This window comes from Dicentrarchus labrax, unplaced genomic scaffold, assembly GCF_905237075.1.
Source record: "Dicentrarchus labrax unplaced genomic scaffold, dlabrax2021, whole genome shotgun sequence".
NCBI lineage: Eukaryota > Metazoa > Chordata > Actinopteri > Moronidae > Dicentrarchus > Dicentrarchus labrax.
In genome coordinates, this window is record NW_026136718.1 from 3,391,217 (window position 1) to 3,416,989 (window position 25,773).

The following is a 25,773-nucleotide window of genomic DNA, read 5'->3' on the forward strand; positions in this document are numbered from 1 at the left end:
ATGAGCCTGTGAAGGCATCACAAAACTTCAGTTAGTTGTTTATTGGACTCAACCTGTCACATTTTAAGATAAAACTAAGAATATGTTCAATGATCTGATCATGTTTTATCGATAGTTCACTGTTCACTGCACCAGAAGCACAGAGTCGCTGTAACTCGTCTTCTAGCGCCACCTAGTGGCTGAAAGGCTGCATCACCTGGAGCCCAGTAACTCACTGTGGGAGTGAGATTCAGGAACAGTTTATTATTATATTATCTCTACGGGTCAGTGGTGGAAGAAGTATTCAAAGTAAAAGAAGAAAAAAAGAAAATACAAATATACTCTATTACAAGTAAAAGTCCTGCTTTAAGTATCATAAGTAAAATTAAATGTCAGTGTTATACTTTTATTTATTAATTACTTTTTGTTATACATAAGGTGTTACTGCATAGACAGCATTTTTTGGGTAACAGTGAAGATCATTTAAACAACTTTATTTCGTAGTTTAATCCATAACAAAGCCTCAAATGTTATCTGATGACCACACCTTTTGTACATAAAACCTTAATCCACATAGAAGTACGACAGTTTCCCCACAGTGAGGTGTTAGGAGTAACTGAATTCAACATATTTACTCATATTACTTCCACTATAACGTCTACTACTAATATTGTTATGACATATTTTATGATTGTTGCTTTGTATCATATTCCTGACTTGTGAGTTGTATTGGTAATATTCTATAAATGAATTTATTTCAGCAATGAATTGTATGCATTATCGCTCTATATTCTACTTAAATAAAACATCTGTGTGTCAGCATGAACCAAGGCTGAGTCCTTGCTGCATGTCACCCACCCCCCCTCTCTCTCTCTCTCCCCCCCCTTCCCCATCCATCTGCAACTGTCCAATAAAGGCAAAGAGCAGCCAATAATATATAGTCATAATAACAATATGAATTTTAATAATAAAAATGATAATTTGAGTTCAAAATTGAACCCTCAAACAAAGCAGGGTCAGTTTTAGGGGCTGGTTCCTCAAACCAGTTCTATTCTCACATCAATGTTTAGTTCATAACAGCTGGCGTAACCTTGCTGAAGAAAATCTTTAGAAGGTGAAGCCCCTCTGAACCGACACTATGAGGTTCCTCAAGACTCTTCTACTTCTAAGAGTGTAGTCCGAACAGTAATATAATAATAAATGATTTATATGACTCAGTGTAGTTACTCTCTCTTATCAGATTAAAGTCTGTGATATAAAAAAAAAACCTACAAGAATTTGCATCCTTGATATTAAAAAGTTGGTGAACCCTTTGTGGTGGAGCACAGATCGAGTAGCGGGCAAACTAAAGTGCTAATGAGTGTTTTTATAAGAGGAGAGGTAGTGTATGATCAGTATAGCTGTCTCACATGCCGGGCTGTCACACTGCAGGCCAACAGAGGGCAAAGTGCAAGCTGCTCTGTGACAGTACAGTCGATCATGCTCTCTCTCTTACTCTCTTTCTCTTCCTCCCTCCCCCTGTCGAGTCTCCACCTTGTTTTCTATACCAGTCACACACACAGACTTTCACTCATCAGACTTCAAATTGCTCTGATTTTCACTTCTGGCTTATTGCACCATCAGCAAAGGTAAGACCATTTCCTCCTCCTGTTGTCTGAAAAGTCTAATATGTCTCCTGCTGCTGATTTACAGTACAGTTATAATCTCCTCCCACGAGGCTGCTCACTTTTTTTCAGCCACTTCATTCAAGTAGGACAAACTGGACGTATTGTTTCTCTTTCCTTCTGAAGTGTTAGTGCAGACCACCACTTTCAGTAAAAGAAAAAGGAACATGTGATGGATCTCAGTGGGGATTAATGGTCTCTGCAGATGCACTGAGAGGGGGGAGATTAGCCCACTGATCCCCAGGAGACGTGTTTTCCACTGGGATTCAGTCCATTTTAAGGGCTCATTTAATCTCGCATTAAGTCTTAAAAGCTTACTTTTCTTGGGACAAGTGAAACCCTCTGCCAGTGGGGGGTGTGATAATTACACTCATTACCAATGCAAATGAACTTCCTGCAACAAAAAAAATGCCTTGAATCAAGTGACATGGGCACTAATTGATTGACATACTTTTGAAACAAGCAGAATAAAATGAGATTACCTCACCGTGCTGGTGGATTTCTGTATGAAAAAATGAGATTGTGTAACTCGATCAGGAGCCTCAGTGGGGATCAGGTGGACTGAATGGAGATTAGTTTACTGCTCTAATAAAAAGCTTTCAGGAACAGAGGAGAGGAGGATCTAAATGGACAAGACAGCTGAATTACCGACTGATCGACGGCTGCTTACTGCTGCACTCAAGAAGGCAGGGGATGTTTTTCACTGCCAACAGCAGAGAAAAGACAGAAACAAAAATGGCTAATCCATTTCAGAATGCCTTCCTTTAAAATGGGAAATAGAGACTATAATTAGATGTGGCTAGTTTGAGCTCAAGGACTCTGCTGAGCAGCTCTCCCTATAGCAACGTGTGTGTGTGTGTGTGTGTGTGTGTGTGTGTGTGTGTGGTTGAGTCACACACTTCCGTTTGTTTTGGTTCCTCAGGCGGAGCTCCGACAAATTTAGATCGCAGCAAGTCTAAAAATGCTGAAAAAACATGCCAGAAATATATAATTGGAGAGTGAGTCGCTCATTAAGATTGTTTGCCCAACCCTGGCAACGGTTTCAGAGAGGAAACACTCGAAAACAGAAGTACAGGAGGAGCACGTGTTTGTACAGAAAAAGGGAGAAGATTCTCACACATGTACCACAACAGGCCCGCACACCACACGTGCACCACTTCAACCACCATACATGTGCTGGTTACTCGCAGTTTGTACCAATTCGGCCTCAATTAAAGGTGCTGTTCAGTCAGTAAGGTGTCGATTGAGGTTCCCGGGTAGATTCCCGGGGGTTCAGCCCTCGGCAGCTTCTGGCCTGGGGCTCCATCGAGTGCCGGTGGGAAGCCAGTGAGGGATCAGGTCATGGTCATTTTTGTGGGTTCAATTGATTGTTCTGTTATCACTTGTCTTTCCTCCTAAAAATGAAAGAAAAAGGAGGAATTTAAAAAAAAAGCAGCATAATGGTTACTGGAATATTTCCTAATAAGTAAACTATTGATTATTGGTACATTTTGGTGATTTATGGACATCGTTTTTTTAAAACGTTTTGTGCCAAAATATCAAAGCACATCTGTATTCATATCCATGCAAAACGGCCTCTATAACATGCGTTATAGTGCACTCTATAAACATTTATTATTTACTATTGATAAACACCTATCATTAGTGAAATATTGCCTTAAAAAAACAAAGCAGAAACTCATATTTAAACCCATTTAAATATAAGACATGGTCACAGAATCGAAGTGCCAGTGCTGATATAGATAATAACAAATTAACTCATAACTGTTTGATATTACTCATACTGATTGTCACCTGATACACCTATTTACATACACAGCGATATGTATTTATACTCCAAAATGTATAATTCTGCTAGAAGAGAGAGGACTTAATATGAATAAATAAAACATTTCTATTGATTTAAATGAAATTTTGAACCTTGAAAGTCAACTTTGATCATAATTTTTGACTCTTATGACTCTGACTCATAGTCTCTTCTCTGGATTATGAAAATCAATAACTTATCTAACCCAAGGATCCTGCATCCTTTATTATTCTTTATACACACACTGCACTATGCACTATTGTATTAACATATATATGGACCTCTGTCTGACTGGAAAGCAACTTTCTATGTGTTCAAACAAACATTATGAGCCGTTAAAACACAGTTCACAGGGTTTTTAATTCACTGTATCAGCACCCACAATGGGTCACCAACATAATGACTCATATCAAAGAGTTATAATAATCAGATGATCTTGACTGTGACTTTAAGAAGACCATATATCAGTTCTTTGACCCCGTTCTGGAGGCTGGAGGTGTGAACCTTCGACAGGATTAAACCTGGAGTGTGTTTTCATTCATGCTGCAGTGGTTCCCATATAGGTTATTCTCGTATGTTCTTCTGGTGAAAATGGTTTTTATCACTGTTTACTCTGCTGCGGTCACACGGTCAGGGTGAAGGCGAGGTTAACCACAGCTCACTGCGCACCGTCCTCTGTCTCCCATAGACATGCTCTATGACATGCATGTAATTGCCCCCAGCCCATATGGTAACACAGAGCCCAGATACCACAGAACGATCCACTCCAAGATTAACAGAGGAATGTGGCAGCATGTCACATTCTTCAGGGAGTTAAAAGGTCAAAATAATAGCTTTTTGGTCATATAAAATACATTCAATGACCGATCTGCCATTTAAAACAGTTAAAAAGTTCCAGAAATAATAACAATAATAATAATAATTTACTTCTGTAGCACTTTATTTAAACACACGGTTACAAAGTGCTTCACATATTGGATAAAACAAATATTGTACGCATATAAAATACAAGTGAACATACACACTGTACGTATATATTCATACACACATATGCACAGTACGCAGTAAACAAAGGCAAAGAGAGAGCGTTTATAAAACCTATAAAAGCAAGTTTTCATTTCTTAAAAAAGAAACCACAGATTCAGCACATTTGATGGAACTGGTGAGGCTAGTTAGATGTTTTTGTGTCTGTGTGCCATTGTCCCTCCCTCCGCTCTTCTTTCTGGCTTCTTTAATGCTTGCAAATTAGTTTTTTTAACCTCCTCTCCTCCTCCAGAGTAATCTCTGTGTCAGTGTCTGAGCTCTGAATCGAATCACTGTCATCACTGTGTCAGCTGGTGGAAAGAAACAGTTAGGAGCATCGTGCTTGACGGGAATTCTTTTCCCCCCGGGCTCTTTTTTTTTTGTGAGCCAGATCATTTGGCTCAGCTCAACAATAAGAAACGACCCATTTGACCAATGGTTGATATGTATGCACATAAATAATTACATTTAATAAAATAAATGGATTTATGTATTAATTTGAAACCTTATAATTTCCATAATTCCATAATTTCACATTATGCTTCGTACAAAACACATCAAATGCTATTACACGTGTATTGAATATTTGATTTATATTGATATACATATGAAACGAAAGCGATATCAATCTTCTCATCTGACTTTAAACCAGAAAGAGAAAGAGATTACTGTCACCTCTGACACAGTCACACTCACTCTAGCTGCTAGCGTGGTAGCTAAGAGTAAAAGTCAGACAAGATAAAAAAAACTTATCTGACATTTGTATCAATATCATGAACAAAGCCTTTGATAAAATGATCAATTCTGAGGTTTTTAAAATCTCCAGTTGAGCAGTTTCATGATCCTTTAACCTCATCACAGATAATAACCTCATCAGGAGGCAGAACTCGGTTCGTTCTCTCGGCTTCATAGTTGAAACTTAAAGTGGTTTTCAACATCACAAAAATGGGGAATATTATAATTTCACAATAATTTCATTAGATAAAAGTGATGAAAGAAGGTAATAATGACTTTTCTGTACATAGGTTTCACACTCTTCACTGCCAGGAATAACTAAATCTTATCAGACAGGGATTCCTGAAGCTACGTCTCATTAAATACGAGTCTGATGTGTATCAGTTTGGGGGTCCTTGACACCAGATATGTTTCTGCTTTATAGAAGAATGAACCTTTCTGTCTAATTATAGGACCATTAATACAATAAGCAGTCAGATCTAAGGTCACAATGTTCTGTCCTGGTCAGACTCTCTTCAGTGGTTTTTGTGCGGGTGAGTAATGAGGTTACAATCTGGTGTTTTTGGAAAGCGTTATTCTTGTGACTCATCGTGACCTCCCCTTCAGTCACAGGTTCAGTGAGGGGCTCCAGTGACTCAGCTTTTTGGTTCAGTTCCTAATTTTTTTTTTTTTGGCCCTGACCCCACTTTGTTTTAACATCACATCCTGTAAAAAGGATTTGAGGATTAATAAGGCTGACCGGGCTTGAACTCGCATATCTGTGTGGGCCGAAAACATTTGCCTGGCTGGGAGTTCCAGCTGATACGACACAAGCTCAGATAAATGCTCCGCAAACATCTGCTGACCCGCAGTGAGAATTTTCTCACTTCCCTCAAAAAATTTCCACGACTTTCATTCTCACAGCCGGCATTTCACTTCCTTTCGCAGGGCGCCCATGTGACAGAAACCCAGCCATGGAGAAGCCGCAGCGGGTCGATCTGACCTACATCACTGAACGCATCATCACCATATTCTGCCCCCCCGGGAGTCCGGAGGAGATCTACCTGCAGAACCTGCAGGAGATTATTCACATGCTGCAGTCCAAGCATGGACACAGCTACATGGTGAGACGGTGGTGGAAGAAGCCTTAAGTAAAAGTAGAAATACCACAATGTAGAAATACTGCTTAAAGTAACAGAATGAGTAAGTACTCATATAAAACACATTTATACCACATGCAAAAAAATGCTTGGGATTAGCATAAAGTGTCTGTAAAGAGGAGAGTCATGGGTACCCATAAACCCCCTTTTCATTCAGATAAACTCCACAAAAATCCTCTCTCCAGGAGACATTTATTTTGAAAATCTTGACAAATTCCAAATTAAATTTATTAAATGTGTTAGTTTTAATCTCTAGTTTTATTTACAATACGTATGTGCTATGTTTTGAAGTATGAAAATCAGATTTATATGCAGAGTATTTTCCCACATTGCCACAAAATAATAACGTATGAATGGATTTAGGAAATTCTTAATGTTATACAGTATTACAATACATTGGATTTTTTTGCTGTGACACAATATGGTAGTTTTGTGTGTATTACCACTTCCCAAACCAGTTGTATGATAACAACTCTTTCTCCTTCAGCTCATCAACCTCTCACAGAAGAATGACACTCTCACCCAAATGAACCACAAGGTAACGACGGCCCATCTGAGAGGTTAAATGTCGCAGTGTGATGTCTGTTACAGTATTCTGTGGTTTATCTGTCAGGTTTTGGACACGGGTTGGGTGGATCTCTTGGCTCCCAACCTGGATCAGATCTTCAGCGTGTGCACAATGATGGAGAACTGGCTGCAGAGCCATCCGAAGCACGTCCTGGTGCTACACTGCCGGGTAAACGACAGCACTGATTTCCTCTGCACACGCTGACATCTTTAAATTGATCTGTCAATGTATGTATCCTGACTCTGAGGCTGTCCTCCACAGGGAGGTAAAGGCCGGCTCGGGGTTCTGGTGGCTTCTTACATCCACTTCAGCAACATGTCCGCCAGGTAACACTGACCCCATGTGAGTTTGTTTCAAGTGGTACACAGGGGAGGACGACAGGAACGCGAATGTCCCAAACAAATTTGGCGTAAATCCATGTGGTATTTATCAAAATATTTCAGTGTTCATCAAACTAATAGATTACCAATTACCATCCCGCAGAGCACTTTTGTAAAAATAAAAGGGGGCTCGGAGCCAGTTAATAAACAAATATTAATAATATTTATCAGATAAAATGATTATATATATTTACTAGTTTGTATGAAGAAAACATAAAAAATCCCAGAGTAAATCAATTTATTTTCATTGTAAATTAGAAAATGGTGCCTTATCACTGCCGTTAGTGTGACTTCACACAGACCTTTCATCTAGTGAAGCAGCAGGGCCAAACTTTCCACTAATAACATCAGAAATCTGAACTTTTCCGTAGAAAGAAACACACTTTTGGTTTGATTGATAAATTAATTAATAACTTGTTCTTTCCATGCACACATAATCATTCCTTTGTGGGAACTGTAAAAGTCAGACGCAGTATTGACATTAACTGGAAGTGTTTGCAGATCAAAGAGCGCTGACAGAACAATAGACAGAGTGAACAGAGGCTGATCTACTGTACGTCTCCAGCAGCCAAAGGGCAGGACGGCTGATTGAAGAGACTTTGAACTAGACTGTTGTTTGATTTTCAGGGCCGGGAGCCTGTTGCTGTTGGACACAAGTGAATTTATCTACTCTTAATTTACCTGCACGCCAGAGTCTGAGTCTAGAAGACACAAAAACAGTGTTAAATTCAGCCAAAAGCCTTTTTTTTTTTAAAGCAGAGTTTGTGGTTTATGTGGCCACACAGTATTTCTAACAATGGGAGATGATGGGAAAGGTCAGTTTGAGGCCAGTGAAAATAGAGAAAAGAGGAAGATCAGGTGGGTTTCGGCACTGTTGGTGTACACGTGTGTGTGTGTGTGCACGTCGTTCATGGCCGAACAGCTGACTGAGTGTTGAGAAATATCTGATTGTGACCATTGTCCGTCCTCTCTGGGAATGATCTGTGTGCTTGTGTGAGCAAGTGCAGGTATGCAAAGGTGTGTCAATTCACGCAAATTACAAAAGAAAAAAATGTACCTTCAGTTGTATCTCGTCGTGCAGATAGTTTTATTTGACCAGTTTTTGCTTCAGAGATTTCTGCTGCAACTCAAATATAACGGAGATGAATCAATCTCACCACGAGTCTGTTTATAGTAGTAGCTGTTCTGGAGCTTTCTCAGGGTTCCCACATGTCCTGGAAAACCTGGAAAAGCTAGAAAATTTTGTTTTTCAGTCATAAAGCACCTGGAAATTTAATAAAATGGCCAAATATTCTGGAAACAGTATGTTGTCCTGGTCCTGCCTCACTCAGATATACCAGATGCAAAGAAGACTTGCAGCCATCTTATCAAGTCTATTTTTTTCCGAACTGCAAGCAAAGGTCTCACATCTACATACAGCAAGATCTTTCCAGTTGCTGTGGTTGATCAATACATGCACAGTGATCACTGTAAAACAAATATATAAACTTCTACTTGATTTTGGACTGTTTCTTATGAGCTTGTGGCCAAATTAATGTGCGCACTCGCCCCAAAAACGCAGCTTTTAAGACCGTTTGTGAGCAAGTGCTGTCCTATATTGTCAAGGAAAAAAGTCCTGGAAAAAGTCCTGGAAAATGATTTGTCACAAAGAGTGTGAGGCTGGGAAAGTTTACATCATGGGAGCTTCATGCATCATCACCTGAATATCTGCGTCTCTCTCAGTGCAGACCTTTCTCTCGACCACTTCGCCATGAGGAGGTTCTACAATGACAAGCTCTCCGCTCTGATGACGCCCTCACAGAAACGGTAAGACCAACGTGGACTGAGCAGGATCACTGCAGGTCAAAAGGTCAACTCCGGTTTACCTTCTCAGTACCATAATAAAGCTACAGTACGGTATATATCCCTTTTATAAAGTGATATTAATACCTTTCTCTGTGCCCTGCAGGTATGTGTGGATGCTGGGCAGCATGTTGAAGGGAGGACTGAGGATGTGTCCGTCTCCGTCCTTCCTCCTCTGTGTTGTTCTCCACGGTCTTCCCAAAATAAGACCAGATGGAGGTAGGGAGGAAGCCTGCTGTCTTCATCTGTTCATCTTATTAAAGGAAGAAGATGCTTATATTTCTAGTCTTAAAGTCACGTATTAATACTGTTTTGGGGTGTTTACCAGATTAATACTTGAAATCAGTTATTGTTGGCTTAAATCAACACCGTTCCTCATAATATATAAGTTGGTATAACTTATATAACGTTGGCCCACTAACGTATCCACTCAGATAATATTACTATAACGATAACGTTAGCAAAAAAGGAAGCTGAGGTTAGCCAGCTGACTGCAACCTAGCCACGCTTCACAACGTTATCTGGGACCAGATCAGCTTTTTTTTATAAGATGAAGCTAGTAATCAATTTGCTTTGCAATAAAACCACAATAACACAATATAGTCCAGTTTGTTTAAGTAATGTTAGCTTTGACTTTTAGGACTTTTATGAGCTAACGTTGGCTCGTGTTGCACACTGTAGGGAAGTCAACCAAGAAAGTGGGCAAGTTCAGATTTTTGTACGATTTACACATTGGCAATAAATAGAGTGATTAATAAAACAAAATGACATAGAATAGGCTTCATAATCATACATATGGGACCTTTAATACTGATGCCTTTATATGAAGACCATCTGTGAGTTCTCTTGAAATCAGAGTAAAAATTACTTTGATTTTAGACTCAAATTAAGTAAAAAATTGAATGAATAGCTTTAACTTAACTTAATAAGTACAATATATGAGTACTTCTTCCATTACTGGAGATGGGTCTAATAAAATCGTGGCCACAATGTCAGATATAAAATAAATGATGAGACCTGTCAGGGCTGGAACCGGAAAAATGTCAGAAGTTTATACATCTTAAACCATTTTGAACATTTCTTAATTAATGAATTAACTAATAATTAAATACTGTCTTCTTCCCAGGATGTTGTCTCTTCCTGAGAGTCTACCAGAGTCTACAAACTGTTTGCACATCGGCCGTCTAGTAAGAAATTGCATCAGATAAGTCGCATAATAAAATCTAAACATGGTGGGAAGTTTTCAGAATAAAATACAGCCGTTAATGTGTGTGTATATCCGTCACAGCCATGTTAATGCAGCCCAGACAGACCAGCTCTACTTTGTGCTGCAGCCGGCTCAGCTGCTCAAGGGGGACATCATGGTGAGTGGGAAAGTACATTTTATGAGGTTTACTACTGACACATTATTTATTAATTAATTTATATTTATTTATCCTGTAAGGAGCCATTAGATGCTAACCTTGCACCATTTACTTGCCTTTTTATGAATATATAAATTATTTTACTAACAAAAGAAATTTTTTTATCCTCCTAGTTTCTTCTCCTTTGTTCTTTTTTGTTTTCCCCATATTTATAATGTTTTATTTTACGGATCTGTTCCATATTTCCTCATAATTTTCCAAGAGTTTTCCTATATAATTTGGTAGTAAAGTAAGAAAAATAGGAACTCCAAGTAAAATACAGTAAATATAATTTATTGATATATTATTAGAAATTATTCTCCATATATATTGAAGTAAAAGCTTGCTTACAGACAAATTCCACACTTTTGAATGACCTGATGTGCAAAAATGTCTTGTAATTAATCTTTTTTATTTTTTCCCATATTTAGCACCAAATTTAATAATTCTTTCCAGAATATATTTGGAAATAATTCACAAAATTACTCAGAAGTGGACCATTAAAATAAAGTGTTACCATCTGTTTGTTCTTTTTTAATGTCTTAAATGTTGAAAAGTTATAAAACACAAATAACAATATAAACCACAAAATATATTTTTGAAAAATCTAAATATTGTGTATATAAATCAATAATAATACAAATAAATTCTAAATATAAAATTAAATATGGAAAAAAATCTATTCTTAGTAATTTAACTTTAATATACTGATGCACTTTTGGTAACTTCATGAATTAATGTTGATGTTTCCTCTACAATCAAAAAGGTGTTTTTAATAACCACTTAGTTAATAATTAGAAGCATAAACAAGTTTTTAAGACATGAAAATTTTACTTGTTCCAACTAGTTTTCCACGTTATTTATGTCAACACAACTCATCAAAATCATGTTTCGCAACTCAAAGTTGATCTAAAATCTGTAAATTTGATAGACTTTATAGACTGAATGTAACAGACATCATGGAGCATCATTGTCTCTCTGATTTTAGGTGGTTTGTTATGATAAAAACAGCCAGTCGGACAGCCGTCAGGTCGTCTTCCGCCTCCAGTTTCACACGGGCCTCGTTCACGGACACGCTCTCACTTTCTTCAAGGCGGACCTCGACTGTGCCAGTGAAGGTATTTATGAGCTGCTGCCATCACTGCCAACTGCTGTTTCAGATACCACCACTCTGCCACGGTATCAACCTTAATCTGTAACCGATAAATCCTTTACTGCCCTCCTCCTCCTCCTCCTCCTCCTCCTCCTCCCCCTCCAATGTAAATATCACCTACCTGAACTGACCTTGGACCCTTTATCCTTTATCAGCTGTGCTGGAGCACCGGTGTGAAGTACACATGGAAATATGTCCAATGGGCCAAGTTAACTGTCCAGATGTCTGATTTTGTTTGTTAATATTCCAGATCCTCGGTTCCCAGAAGATGGAAAAGTTGAGCTGCTGCTTTCTGACAGCCCTGAAAAGATTAGAGGTAAACTTTCTCCCAGAAAAAGATGATTTTTCTTTAAAAAAATGAATCTTACACAAACACAGAGCCAGCAAACAGTGAACTGGATGTCAGAATAAGAGAATAAATATGCAGGTGTTTTTCAGAGGCTTTGATCCGGGATCTGCAGCATAAGCTTTCATACTTTTATTATTCAAAGGAAACAAGAGTCTACAGCTCTGGTTGTTTTGAGCTACATGCTAACACACTAACATGCTGATGTTTAGCAGGTAGAATAAAGCTCAAAACAGAAGGTTTCTAAGGATCAGTATACAAAATGCTACAAACTCTGCGTTCTCTAGGTTCCTAACTTTTTTGGCTTAGGATTCATTCATTCAATTAGGAAATGTCTACTTCCAGCCCCTTGTGAAAAAAACACCTGGAAATTGATTAAAATTACCTGGAAAATGTTAATTGTATTTTAGTTTCTGCTGCGGCCAAATCCATGTTACAGTTTCCGGAAAACTGAAGTCAATTCGGATTTGTGCTGCAGGCTCTGAACAGGCAACATGGAGTGTAAGAGAGTGAATAACCTCTTCCCAGTGGAAGAGGTTATTCAGAAGGTTAACTTTGAGGCACTGAGCTTATTATATCCGCCCTCAGAATAAAAGAGTAAACAAATATATATATGTTATAGATTTGACTTTTTTCCAAACAATCTGACCTTTTCCCTCACAAATTTGACTTTTTCCTAAAAAAATGACTTTATCCAAAAAGATTTGACCTTTCCCCCCCCAAAAAAATACTTTTTCCTTAAAATATTTTAGTGGAATAATCAATTGTGGTGAGAACAGCCCAGAACAATGACTACCATTGTGAACAAGTGCTGTCCTGTAACATCCAGAAGATCCTGGAAAATGATTTCTTAAGATGAGTGGGAATCCTGTCTGTATCTACAGTATGAGTGGGAGTTATCACCCCCAACTTTCTAACTGATGCATTCAAACACCTGGACACACAGACACATTATTTGGGCTACAGGTGCTGATGATGAACTGAGAGCGCACCAAGATTCACTGTGTCTCCTCGTTCAAGCAGAAGAGACAGAAATGACTCAGTTTGAACACACACACACACACACACACACACACACACACACACACACACACACACACACAAACTCATGAATGAAAAACACATTCATCGAGTTCAACAAACAGTCACCCAGGTGGGGGCAGTGTTGGACACCAGCAAGAGGACCCAAGAGCCAAAACTGGCCCTCAGCACCAACAATCACACTCCTCGCCTCTCAACAGGAAGTAATATGCGGGGTTATCACACACACACATCTGACAGGAATTCAGATTGCAGATACTGTACACAGGGGGGAAACAGGCAGGCGGGGGAAAACCAGGGCACACAAACACACACACAGACACTGACGGGAAATTAAAGCCTGCATTATTCCTTAAATCCAATTTGAAATGAGATCTAGAATCAGCTGCTGTTGTTGTGTGTTCACACGTAGGTGACTGTGTGTGTGTGTGTGTGTGTGTGAGTGTTGTTGTTTAACTGACTCCTGACCAGCGCTGCCTCTTTGTCTGCTGGTCTGTTTGTCATTTCCACGTGTAGGCAGAGAGCTGTGGCACAACGGACACGGCGTCACGGTGGACTACGACACCTTGGACCCTTTGGTGAGACGGGATTCATATCAAGACACGTCTCCTCCTGAAACAGGTGAGGTGCTTTTTAAGGTTTTTAAAATCAGGAATTCCCCCCCACGCACACACTTTTCCTTCTGTTTTACTTTCTTTTCCTGTTGTTTTGAATTCCTGCGGTGTCTCTGATTTCATTATCAGACAGGATTTGAGATAAAGATCAGATATTTGAAGATACAGCACATTAGGGGGAGATAAATATAACATAACATAACAGTGACCTTCAGTTGTCTGAGTGTGGCATTCTTGGGAAAACCAGAGTCCAGAGCTGTTTGGTTCTGACTTTTAAAAGACCCAATCAGAGATTTATTTTACCTCATTAACAATAACTGATGTGTATTTTACATTTCTGCTGGAAATTTGGCAAAGTCTGCTGTATAGTTTCAGATATTTGAATGGGTTTTTCCTGCAATTAGCAACTGAAAATCTGTGAAGTCGACTCTGAAATACTAGAAGTTTGAGTCATATGCAGAATACATTTAACAATATAGCACATTTTCTCTAAATTCAATGAAAAAAATGGTAAATATATAAATTGACCTAATTCCTATTAGATTTTGAATCAGATACTCAACTGATTCTCCTTTTAAAAAGAGATTCATAGTATAGAATAGTAATAGAAAACATCTTCTAACAACAGTTGCAGACAACAGTAAGAGTGATCAACAACAAAACAATGCTGGACTATCTCCTGTTCATAATTACCCCGTTCTGTGTCACATTCGCTGACCTCCATGTTTGTTTGTGTTGACCTTCATGCAAATTTCCTGCCTGCGTCCAGGAATGGGAATCGAGAACCGTTTCCAGTTGAGAAGAGTTTATTAATCCCTTTTATCGATGCCATGTTTTTCTGATAGTTGCAAAACAGACGTCAAACTTAGCTTAGAGTCGTCTGTTTCTACACTGTGTTCAGTAATAATTCTTTATTTTGTTGTTCTGATTTAGAAACGTGTCTGTTTTAAGACAGTTGGGTTAGTTTTGTCTCGTTACTGCACACGTGCAGTTCATTACATAAGTCCGCTGACGACAGCCATGAGAAGTAGCTTGAAAGCTCTGGAAAATCTTCAGTAAGTGTTGAGTTTATATCAAATGGATCAAAAGACTGAATGTAATCATCAACTCTGCAGCTCGGCTGAACTTTTTTGCCTCTTTTAGCAGAAAGTTTTGGTTTGACGACACATTTACTGTCCAGTTCCAGTCAATCGCACTGTACGCTACCTGCTCAGCACCAAACAGCAGATATACACAGTCAGCAACAAGCTGGTGAAGACAGTGCAACATCTATTAGCTAAAGAGAGACATCTTGTCCTCTGGAGTTGGTGGAGACCATAAACAGAGTTAAAAGGAGAGCGAATAATCCATCAGGTGGACACAAACACGACCCGAAATAAATGATCACGCCGCTCTGTTATGTCATGGATATGTCAGGGTTTGTTTTTAGTTTTTCTGCCCCCAAGTGACCGGAAATGTATTGACTTATTGTATCTCTGGCTGCTCTGTGGGCGCTGATTCAGTCTCTGAGAAGGTCTCTGGACTCTGGCCTTCGCAGTGGTCAGTGCTGTGGATAACTGTCTGGTCATCGGTGTGACAGCTTACAACTGTTGTGGTCACAAAGGCCTCTTTCACGTTCCTGGGAATGGGTGTAACGACAATCTAGACAGCCGCCAGACCTATTTGGAGGCGGCTGTTTTACAAAAGAGTTTCCATTTGGTTAGAATAAGCGTACAACACACACACACACACACACACACACACACACAGAAAAAAAAACAACCAACACAAAAACACACACATCCAGACAGCTGAAACAATCACTTAAAGCGGTTGAGGTTCCAGTTCCAGCTGTTTTATGCCATTGCTAAATATGCTCTACCAGCCATGTAATTTAGATAGACCGATCGTTGGGGCACGTAAAGGCACACACACACACACACACACACACACACACACAGTCGCTGCCATTGGACTCGAGCACACATGGCCATTACCATTACGTTTAACCACCAGCACACACGCATGCACATGAGCATAATGAGGGGTGCCCGCCAGTTAGCAACGCAGCCAGTCACAAGAATGTTGTTTTCAACCACAGGTGGTTCTACTTTACGCTCTCAGCCCACTCACATCCCCCCCCCCTCTACCTTATGCTACTTGTATCACTCCATCTCCCCATCTTCTTCTTTTCTTCCCTTTATCTGCTCTTCTGTCTCTCCTTTTTTTCCTGTAGCTGCTGCTTTCAGGTTCAAGTTGCAATGTGTCCAATATGTCCCCATCCCCCCTTTCTGCACACAAGTCCCTCCAGAGCCCGCCCCCATGTTTACATTCCCCTCTCCATATTTGGCCAGCTCAAGGTCCTTGTGCTTTCCTTTCTTGAAAGTGCATTATGAGTGTTGCACAAACTCCTCCACCTGTATGCACGTATGTGCTCTCACAGTGACTGATCCTCCCCCTTCAGTTTCCTTCAGCTGCTGTCCCCCCCCCCACACACACACACCGCCCACCCCTAAGTCGGACATTAGAAACGCATGACCGCACTCACTCTCTCCACGGCGTTGCCTACCTGTGTCAGCCGGGACAGGATGCAGAGGGGTGGGGGGAGGAGGAGGAGGAGGAGGAGGAAGAGTGAGGCTAGTTTCATAGTGACGGTGAAGGCGGGGATTCATAGTGCAGGGACGGGGCAGGCGGGGAAGCAGTGACATGAGAGAGGGGAGAGAGAGAGAGAGAGAGAGAGAGAGAGAGAGAGCGGTAGGAGGGGGGGACACGGGGGGCTGTTAGCACCTTAAGAGAAAGAATGTTCTTTGCTTGTCTTCCTGTGGCAGCCTGAGAGACAGAGAGGACGACAGCAAGAGGAGAGACTTCAACTCAAGCTGGGTCTGAATCTTTTAAGCCTCCCTTTTCCCTCTTTCCCCTCATCCCTTTCATTCTGCCCTCGTCCTTGCCCCTCTTCTCCTTTCAGCTTGTCATCTGTTTCTCTTTTCCTCTTTCTCTGACTCCTTCAGCAAGCGTTTCCATCCTGTTTCTAGCCTGCAGTGGGAACAGTGAAAGTTTTGCTCCTGAGTGCCGGTGAAGCAGTAAGCAGCTTTTTTTTTTTAATGCTAGTTTGTGTGTCTTTTTATCGCAAGTTCTGTTCATTCTGCAGGTTTTTTGTTTTGTTTTACAGTATTTGTGAGTTTGCGAACGCTCTGTGCATCTGTGTGTGAGAGACCTTATACACCAGCTGTGAGGTTTTACCATGCATGTCTGGTATTTGAGTTTTATTGCCTCTCTGGACTTAAGAGGCTGTGCTCATACAGCTCTGGTATGCATGCACTGTATGTATTGTTGCAGTCACTGTACGAGGCAGTCTTATCTCATCTGAATCTAACAAGCTTTATCAGAAAACAAGTTGCTCTGTTTGTTATAACACGATAAAGTCTAATGATCTGGTCCATAAAATGTCTGAAAATATGAGTCCAAAAGCCAAATATATTCAGTTTACTAACATATATGACCAAAAAGCAGCGAATCTTCCAATAATGAAGCTCAAATAAGGGAAAGATTTCACATTTTTGCTTTTATAAAATCACTTAAACAGTTAAAATCATTATCAGAATTGTTGCAGATTTATTTTCTGTCTAACTAACTAACTTGCTGTCAGACGCTTGTTGTTGCAGACAGTTAAAGTATAACAGATGTGTGTTTGTGTGTGTGAGAGAGAGTGTGTAATCAGCTTTATCTGACCTCAGCGCTGTGACAGACACGTCCTTTGCGTGACACACGCACATACACACGTATGCATCCGCCAGCCTGCACAAAGAGGCTCTGTGTTATCTACATGGAGTGTGTCTGGAGGGATGGCTCTGGTCCAACAGGTGTTGCATGTGTGTGTGTGTGTGTGTGTGTGTGTGTGTCTGTCTTAGTGAATCAGATACAGTAGTGCTGCAGGTAGAGGGTCACATGTAACACGAATATCTTCAATACAAAGCTGGGATTTCTAGTTTTAGTTGAACTTTCTAGAGAAAACAGGAGTTAATAGAAAAAAATGTTGGTGTACTCGTCTACATCACCTTCAAGTGTAACCATGAGGTCACTGCTTTGTGATTGTGAAACCTTTTCCACCGTGTTTTTGCTTCCAAGGTTCTGCCATTACCACTGCTCGGTGGAATTGTTGCACAACTTTTGGTGAAAAATTAATTGTAATGAATTAGAAACTAGATATGAATAGTCGATGGAAAGAAGAAATTCATTGGAAACAGTTCTGATAATGAATTTATCATTTAAATAATTTTTTTAAAGAGAAAGAAATGCCAGAGAAAGAAATGCCAAAAAATAAATGATTTATTTTTCTTACATTTTGTAGACCAAATGATTAATTGAGAAAGAAAATAGTTGCAGCCCTAATTTATATTCTGATGTACAGTGGACGCTAGAATTGAATATCAATAGAAGGGAGAAGGCAGAAAAGAACATAAATATAACAATGATTGAATATTATATATATATATATATATATATATATATATGTTTGTTTTTTTGTGGCTGAGGAACTCTGATTTCATCAAACCTATACTCTTGGTTCAGTAGACCATGTTAGCATCTGTTATAAACCTTTCACTGACCACAGTGATGTTGTCTTCACAGCTCCACCTCTGGTCCTGGACCCTGGAAATGGCAGTTTGTATTCCAGAGTGAGGAAGAAGAGCAGTGAGGAAGGAGCTTTGTTCTCCCTGACCACCAGCAGCCCCAGCTGCAGTGACCGAGCTCCATCAGGCAGCAGCGATTCGGGTCTGTCCGTCGCTTCACAGGGGCGCGCCGGAGCCGGACACAAGAGAGGGGCTGCAGGGGACAAGAGTACCCTGGCAGGGAAGCTGGTCGCTGGGGTGGACTTTGAGATTGCTCAGCCTCTTCTGGAAGTCATGACTGAGCTTGCCGCCAGCGGAGGGGAGGGGGAGGTGGCTGGAGATGAGTCTGGGTTGGGACTTACCATCAATGGAGAGGCTTCGTCCAGCGAGAGGGAAACTGATATACTAGATGACGAGGATGAAGTAGCAGCTTCGGGTCTAGACATGCCGAGCTCCAGCAGCATCTGCTCCCTCTCCTCCGAGAGCCTGCCTGGAACTCAAACTGAGTACTCCACGCGCTCCTGGGTTCAGCAGCAGCAGATGGTTGAGGTCGTCACAGACAACTACCTTGAGGTGGATGGTGGAGCGAGGTTGAAGAGGGGGAGAAAAGAGAGGCCGCCACCTTTAGTCGCTCCTGACACGCCACTTCGAGGAATGAGCAGCAGGGAGGCGGTGCAGCGAGGACCGGGAGACGATGACGGCACGCACAACGGTCAGTCTGTCAGTACTACGCTTGCTTCATCTTGCCAAGAAGAGGATTTGGCATCATTGAACACAGACATTGATGAGTCCATAGAGCAGCTGAACCAGCTGATTTTGGATTTGGACCCCACCTTTGTTCCTGTTCCTACCCGCTGTGCCCCCTTGAGCCGCTCTGCCTCCCTCCACACCAACGGCCTCAGCCACAAGGGAAATACCAATCAGTCAGGTAAGACCAATTAAAATTCCCTATTGAAGGCTGAGCTGTATTCAGTTGTTTGCAGTCTACAACTTCACCACTAGAAGCTACAAAATACACACAGGCCCTTTAAGGTGGAATTGTTCAACAGTGTAAAGAGTCACATTGCTAGCAGCGTGGCTCTAGGGAAGGTGATGCTGGTCGTTGGATCACTGTGGTCAATTATTGATCATTTGCTGTGAAATGTTCTACTGACCTTCATGGTCCTCACAGGATGAAGCCTGCTGGCTTGGAGTGAGATTTGGGTAGCCAACCTGCAGCTCTTCCTCTCCTCTCCAGTGGCTCCCTGTGGCTTTAACAAAATGATATGTAAATGAATAACGGTTCGTTTTTAACATTTAGATTTATCATTGTTGTAGGACTGAAGTGATTCTTACATTCAGTTGTAAGAGATTGTCCTTGTCAGAATAATTACGTTAGCATTTAGCTCAAACGCAGAGCCACAGAGGCGCTAGCATGGCCGTCGATTCAGGATGCAGATGTTAAAGAGGCCGATATTACAAAACCTCAGCCTCTAAAAGCAACATTTTCTGCTTTGCTAAATACCACTATGATTAGAAATGTATGTATTTTGGGTAAACTGACCCTTTAGCCTGGTTAATTATAACAGTGCACAGAACCTTTGCACAACTCCACTCGTGGAGAGACATAAAACACTCCACTGTCACATTATGACTGGCTCAAATGCCACGCTAAAGCAAATACACATGTGCCAACAAGCTGGCGGGCAGATGAAGCGTGTAGGTTGAACTTGTTATATTGTGGAGCCCAGTTCAGCCTGCACACACAGAGAAGCATTTATAACCCAGACTGAAGGAACGAAGCGCTGCGTGATTGTGGAAAGCTCCACCTGAGAGAGAGGAATACATCTGTGTTTGTTACAGAAGGTGTGTTTGTTAGTGCGCGTGGTGTTTGCTGAAAGGGTGGAAGCGTTTGGTTAAACAGTTGGTGGATATTTCCAGTATAAAAATCAAAACCTCTGGTCCACACACAATGATGTGTTTACCCTCCAGTCTGTCTTATTTGAATGGAAATATACTGAGCTGGAAGAAACGGTTACAGAAGTAAAAATATGTGCGAAGACAATCAATCCAATCTGAGTCAGGATGAAGTGATCCAGTGACATTATTACAGAACTTACAGTTTTAAGCAGCTGAATGGGATTAAATGAGTTCCATCTTATCAGCAAAGATTCAGTCGAGGATGTCTGACACTGCGAAACGCTGTTAAACGGGGATATTGGTAATAAGCTTCTCATCAGCTGATAACAGGAAAGAGCTCAAAGCTTTAGCAGATTTTGATCCATTGTGTAACTTCTGATTAAACAACAGCAGATCAGATTCTAGTTGGTCTCAACTGAGTCCAGCAAAGATTGTATTTTAACACTAAAGCGAGCTTGAGTAGCGAGCAGAAATCGGTTTAATTCAAAATCCATCTAGAACACTTGTTGGCTGCCAAAACTCATCTCATTGGTAATGTCAAAAGCATTCTTTACTTTCTGTCTCAGTCTTGACTCTGTCTCTCTCATTTGGACTCAGACTGAACTAGGATTTAAACCTCCTCTTGATTTGGTCTCCACTGGTCCTGGTCTGGTCCAGTTGACTGCAGCACTGCGTACTTCTATCGAATCGATGCTCAGTATCAGGCCGTATGCAAAGTTTAGGTCTCGGAAGCAGTATCAGGAAGGATCTCTTGTAAAAATATTACGGTATTCAAGCCCCCCCAGAAGCAACAGCTGGTGCCTGATGGTGACGCGAAGGGAAGCCCCACATGCACTGGCCCCACATTGGTCCACAAATCCACTTCATTCATCAAAAATCCATTTATCCAGAAATTTGCAGCTCAGATACGTCTTATCCATCAACAGCAGCACTCACAGGGAGCCCGCTGGACTAATGCACAATGAAATTTAACTAAAAAAAAAACAACACAGCAGATTTAGAATAGTTGTAGATTTTCAGAATGATACAGGCTTATCCGCTTATCTCCTGCAATCTCTGCCTGGAGGCTACAATAAACCGAAAACTACGCTGATGTCAAAGTTCACTTGTGATAAAAGTTGAAGACTATCACTAGTTCAGCCCACAGTTTACAGCCTAGCAGCTTTACAAGTGGAACAAACAGCTTTTGTCTCTCTCTTATTATTATATGTATTTTGATAAAGGTAAAAAACGGTTTGATCTTTGGAACGGCTGTGTGGAGGAAACTTCTTATAGTCAGATATCTAATCTCCCATATTTCACATCTTTATTGCGTAACCAAGTCTATAAACCTGGGCACAAAGGGTTTGATGGCCAGGCAGAGATTGCAGCTGATTAAGTTTTGTGGGTCTTACCTTTGTGCTCTGGGAGCAGTTTTGGTGAAATTGGGAAATGTCTGCTTCCACTCTCCACAATGGCCTCTATATCACTGCAAATTGGCATCATGCAAACATAGATTTTAAAATTTGCTCTTTTGACTCCAACAATGAGCTCCCCAACCGGGTCAGGCCGACAGCCGTCCGTCTAGAGCCGTGTTCCCTCTCTTAAATGGAAGTTTTTCCCTGCCACTGCCGCCAAGTGCTTGCTAATGGGGAGAATTGTGGGGTCTGTGTAAGGGGCCTATCACACAGAGATGTACCGTTACAGGCGGGGCAGCTGCTGAGCTCTTAAAGTGACGTCTTTTCAATTAAAAATCTTCTTTTGTCCAACCAACAGTTCAAAACACGAAGAATCTTCATTTCCAATCATATTTGACAAAGAAAAGCAGATAATTGTTACATTGAAGTAAGCTGGAACCAGAACATGTTTTTATGTTTTTGCTTGAAAAATAACTTCAACTATTATTGGAGTATCAGACTAATTGGCGATTAACTTTCTTCCCATCAACTAATCGTTGCAGCTAAACTTTAAAGCTTGAACCTGAACACATCACATCGATGGGGCCTCCTTTCCTGACCCATGTGTCTCAGTGTTGCCTCCTCTTCACCGATTGAAAGATTAATTACCTCCACTGGGACGCAGCCTGGAGGAAGAGGCGCATTTCTGCTGCGACCTCCACCCCGATTTCATTTTACGTTTGAGGACCGCACGGGTTGTAGGTGTACGAGTGGCGTCATCACTTCCGAGCTCTTTGCATACAGAGCAGCTGCTTCCATCAAAGCTAACCTCGGTGTGGCCCGGCGGTTCACGTGGGAGCTCCCAGCAGAACGGCCATGACAGCTCCTGAATCATGTCTGTCAAGGTCTCTGCTCTGGTTATGGGTGTGTGCCACACAGGGTTACATTACTGCTGACATTTAACCTCTGACCCTGTGTTTTCATCAGGTCAGCGAGAGGTCTTGTGGTTCTTCTCCTGATCTGAGCACAGGAAATGGAGCATGTGTGTTTGTATGTATGTATGCAGGTCAGCGAGTTTGGCAGAAGGCTGATATTTCCCCCAAGGGCATAATTGAAGCGGTAACAGTAATATTTCACCGCGTAGTTAGTGTGTGTGTGTGTGTGTGTGTGTGTGTGTGTGCCAGAAGTGTCTGTTTGTAACGTGTGTTTTCCGAGGTGATGTTTTGAGGCAGGAATTTGTAAGCGATCAGGAATGCTTTTGAAGTTTGACACAAACACTTTGCTTCCCCAGTGTGTTTGCATCATGCCCTCCTCCTCCCTCTAAGGATCTTTGAGTAGCAAGTCCTCAAAAAGAGAATAGCAACCCCCCCCGCTACCACCCTCCTTCAAAAATACAGTGGGTATCAAAGTGATCCTCGGCACTGTCTGTGGAAGCACCCTCAGCGGGCCCTCTGGTGTGGCAGGGTAACTGGATTAGTTTCAGTTGGACTAGCTCGGCCTTTTCATGTGCTTTTTGGAGATGATGGATGCTCACAGTGAAAGCTGAGCTCACAATGTCCCACACTGCTGTTTATAGGTGATATGGACAACTGAGTGTGGTCCCATATACTCGGTTTCACCGTATATTTTCATGTTTGAATGAATGACACGATATTTGTTTGAATGAATTTGAAAATAAAATTGCAAAACACAAACACAGTACATTGTGTGACAATACAAAGGAAATATGACGTAAAGACAAGATTCCCACGCACCCTGGAAAACCTGGACCATGGAAACGCCTGTAAATGTATTAAAATTACCAATTATCATGGAAATAACCTACATTGACCTGGAATTGTTTTATTATATTTTGGTACCTAAGTATTACCGCATGCGAAGCAGACTTCTTTTTGCTTTCAAGTCTTAATTTGTCCGTAGCTGTGAACCGAATTCTCCGACAGATCCAGTGGAAATGATGTAGACGGTCGTATCTACATGCATACAGCCTATTAATGATCAAATTTGTTGTTGAGGCCGATAAATACATTCACGGCGATGTTAACTGTACGTGCGACAGACACTTTCACTTCATAGAAGATGAATTTTATGTAGAATAAAGTAAATTCTACCATATTACTACTAATTTTAGTTTCCTGTGTATAAATATCAAAACAACCTTTGGCTGTTGTAACGATATAACAGTTTTCAGTTTGAACATGCCCCCTTTAAGTACTCAAACATATTAAAACTCTCAGAAAAACATAATTTAAAGTCTGCACCTTTGCTGACAGCCAAGGCAGAGATCCAGAGCTGTGCTTGCTTGAACCGGTAGGGAACATTATTTGGCAGAGGCAGTGAAAAATGATAGAATAGGGGATTTACCCCAACATGTGCACAAATTTATGTTTTTACATGCTTTGCTCATGAGGGGAATGTACATTGTGGGGGCATCGAGTACAATGACACATTTTATATTATATAAATATAATATAATATAATATAATATATATTCTGTACCCCGTGTATAACTACAGTAGCTATATTATTTCAGTGCTTCGACAAACTGAAGGTTTATGTTACTACTTTGCAGAATCTGACCAAAACTAGATTTTTAAAGCAGATACACATATAGATATTTTTTATATTATTATTTATAACTATTAATTACTTTTTTGAATCTGAGCACAGCAGGTTAAGTGATACTTTACGCAGGAAGACAGTCAATTAAAAGGGGACTTGGGCTCTTTGGACCATTTTACATCTTATTAATACAATACAATACAATGCAAGAGGTGTTTGCTTTTGGCCCACCATTACATTTCAGTTTTGTCCATCCAAGGTAAAATGTTTGGGCACCCCCGATTTAAACGACACACCAGCCAATATTCAGTTTTTAACATGAACAGGAACATAACCAAACATTTCTGACAAGGATTCCTTAAATGTTATTAATCAATTGTGAACAAGCTGTAATGAGTGCCACATTTTGAACTTGTTGGCGCTCTCTAGTAGACAAAAGTGGTAATTTCTTGTAATTTATCGCCCGACATAAAGATACTGATCCATTAAAGCTAAATAGTATAGAACTCCAATTACCTTGCTTATCAATTTGATCTTTTTTTAAACCAACTGGATCAAACTGAAATGTGCGGTTGTCAAATTAAGTCTCTCTTTCTTTGCTGATGATCCGCTCGCATCTGAAAACAACAGATTGTTCCAGCAGATGTTTCCACCATCTGGTCCCAGTGAAGTCTTGCTTAGTCACACAGTCTCAGCCCTGATGACAGGAGCTCCGCGCTGCTGATGAACACGCTGATAGACGCTTTTGTCAGACACAAACACGCAAAACATGCACCACTGTCATCACCTTTTATTGGCGAGATGGCCTCTGGTCGTAAGCCTCAATAATAATAACAGGAGTAGACATAACTGTTTGTGGATGTTTCATTTCACAGAGGTACACGTGAGTTTGATTCTTTGGTTGATTATATTTCAGATCATAATCTGTCTGACTGTCTGTCTGCCTCTCCCTTTTTTGCCTCCCTCCCTCACCCTTCTCTGTTTATCTGTCTGGTCCTGATCAGGTTGGAGACAGCAGAAGCAGGTCAGCGATGTGGTGGACTACGCTGGTCTCCATAGTCCAGGATGGAGAGGGGGCAGTGCTCAGAGCTTCAGGGGCTCCCCGCTCTATAGTCCCTCCTTCTCACAAACTCAGGTAAACACAGTTTCTCCCCGTTCAGTCGACCTTCATCCATAAAAGCTGTTTAATTTAAATTATAATCACTTTTTACGTGACAGGAGCTCGTAGTGATGAACCACAGAGGATTATCAGCAGCTCCCTTCAGTTTTATGGAGCTTCGTATGAGTTTCGGTTAATTCTTTAGCTGTCTGGTCCATAATTTTACTGTCTTGGTTCACGCTCGTCGCGGGGAACTGGGCTCAGCTAATAGCACCACTAGCTGTAGAGCTAACTCTGCTAGCGGCAGCTTCTTAAAGAATACAGCCCACACCACCCTCCCCCACACTCTATCACTCCCACTGTGATGTAAATGTCACTTGGGACCTTCACTGTGAGGCACAGAGCACCTTATTAAACTCAGGTTTACTGTACACTGTTCAGCCCTTTGAGTTATATTTTAATTTTATTCTATTTTTCTATTTGTGTTTGTCTTATTATTGTACTGTTGTGTAAAGGGAGTCGGGCAAAGTCAGATTTTCAGATTGTATGATACA

At 40.9% G+C, this 25,773-nt stretch overlaps 1 protein-coding gene and 1 long non-coding RNA gene across 2 annotated transcripts in view; one reads left to right on the top strand and one right to left on the bottom strand.

The window, feature by feature from the left end:
- The first annotated feature begins 1,483 nt into the window (after window positions 1-1,483).
- si:ch211-191a24.3 (tensin-3) overlaps window positions 1,484-25,773 on the top strand; it is a 47,374-nt gene continuing 23,084 nt past the window's right edge. The window contains exons 1-14 of the mRNA XM_051377941.1: window positions 1,484-1,607; window positions 6,136-6,311; window positions 6,835-6,885; window positions 6,961-7,083; window positions 7,177-7,241; window positions 9,018-9,101; window positions 9,244-9,356; window positions 10,264-10,324; window positions 10,426-10,501; window positions 11,529-11,658; window positions 11,944-12,009; window positions 13,597-13,701; window positions 18,303-19,211; window positions 25,125-25,255. Of these exons, the coding sequence (XP_051233901.1) occupies window positions 6,162-6,311; window positions 6,835-6,885; window positions 6,961-7,083; window positions 7,177-7,241; window positions 9,018-9,101; window positions 9,244-9,356; window positions 10,264-10,324; window positions 10,426-10,501; window positions 11,529-11,658; window positions 11,944-12,009; window positions 13,597-13,701; window positions 18,303-19,211; window positions 25,125-25,255 (2,064 nt within the window). The 5' untranslated portion in view covers window positions 1,484-1,607; window positions 6,136-6,161. The remainder of the gene's footprint in view (window positions 1,608-6,135; window positions 6,312-6,834; window positions 6,886-6,960; window positions 7,084-7,176; window positions 7,242-9,017; window positions 9,102-9,243; window positions 9,357-10,263; window positions 10,325-10,425; window positions 10,502-11,528; window positions 11,659-11,943; window positions 12,010-13,596; window positions 13,702-18,302; window positions 19,212-25,124; window positions 25,256-25,773) is intronic.
- On the bottom strand, window positions 8,214-9,333 carry LOC127350895 (uncharacterized). The gene is made up of 3 exons (XR_007880666.1): window positions 9,225-9,333; window positions 8,995-9,130; window positions 8,214-8,518 (listed from the first exon to the last, which is right to left on the bottom strand). It is a non-coding gene; the product is annotated as an uncharacterized LOC127350895 (long non-coding RNA).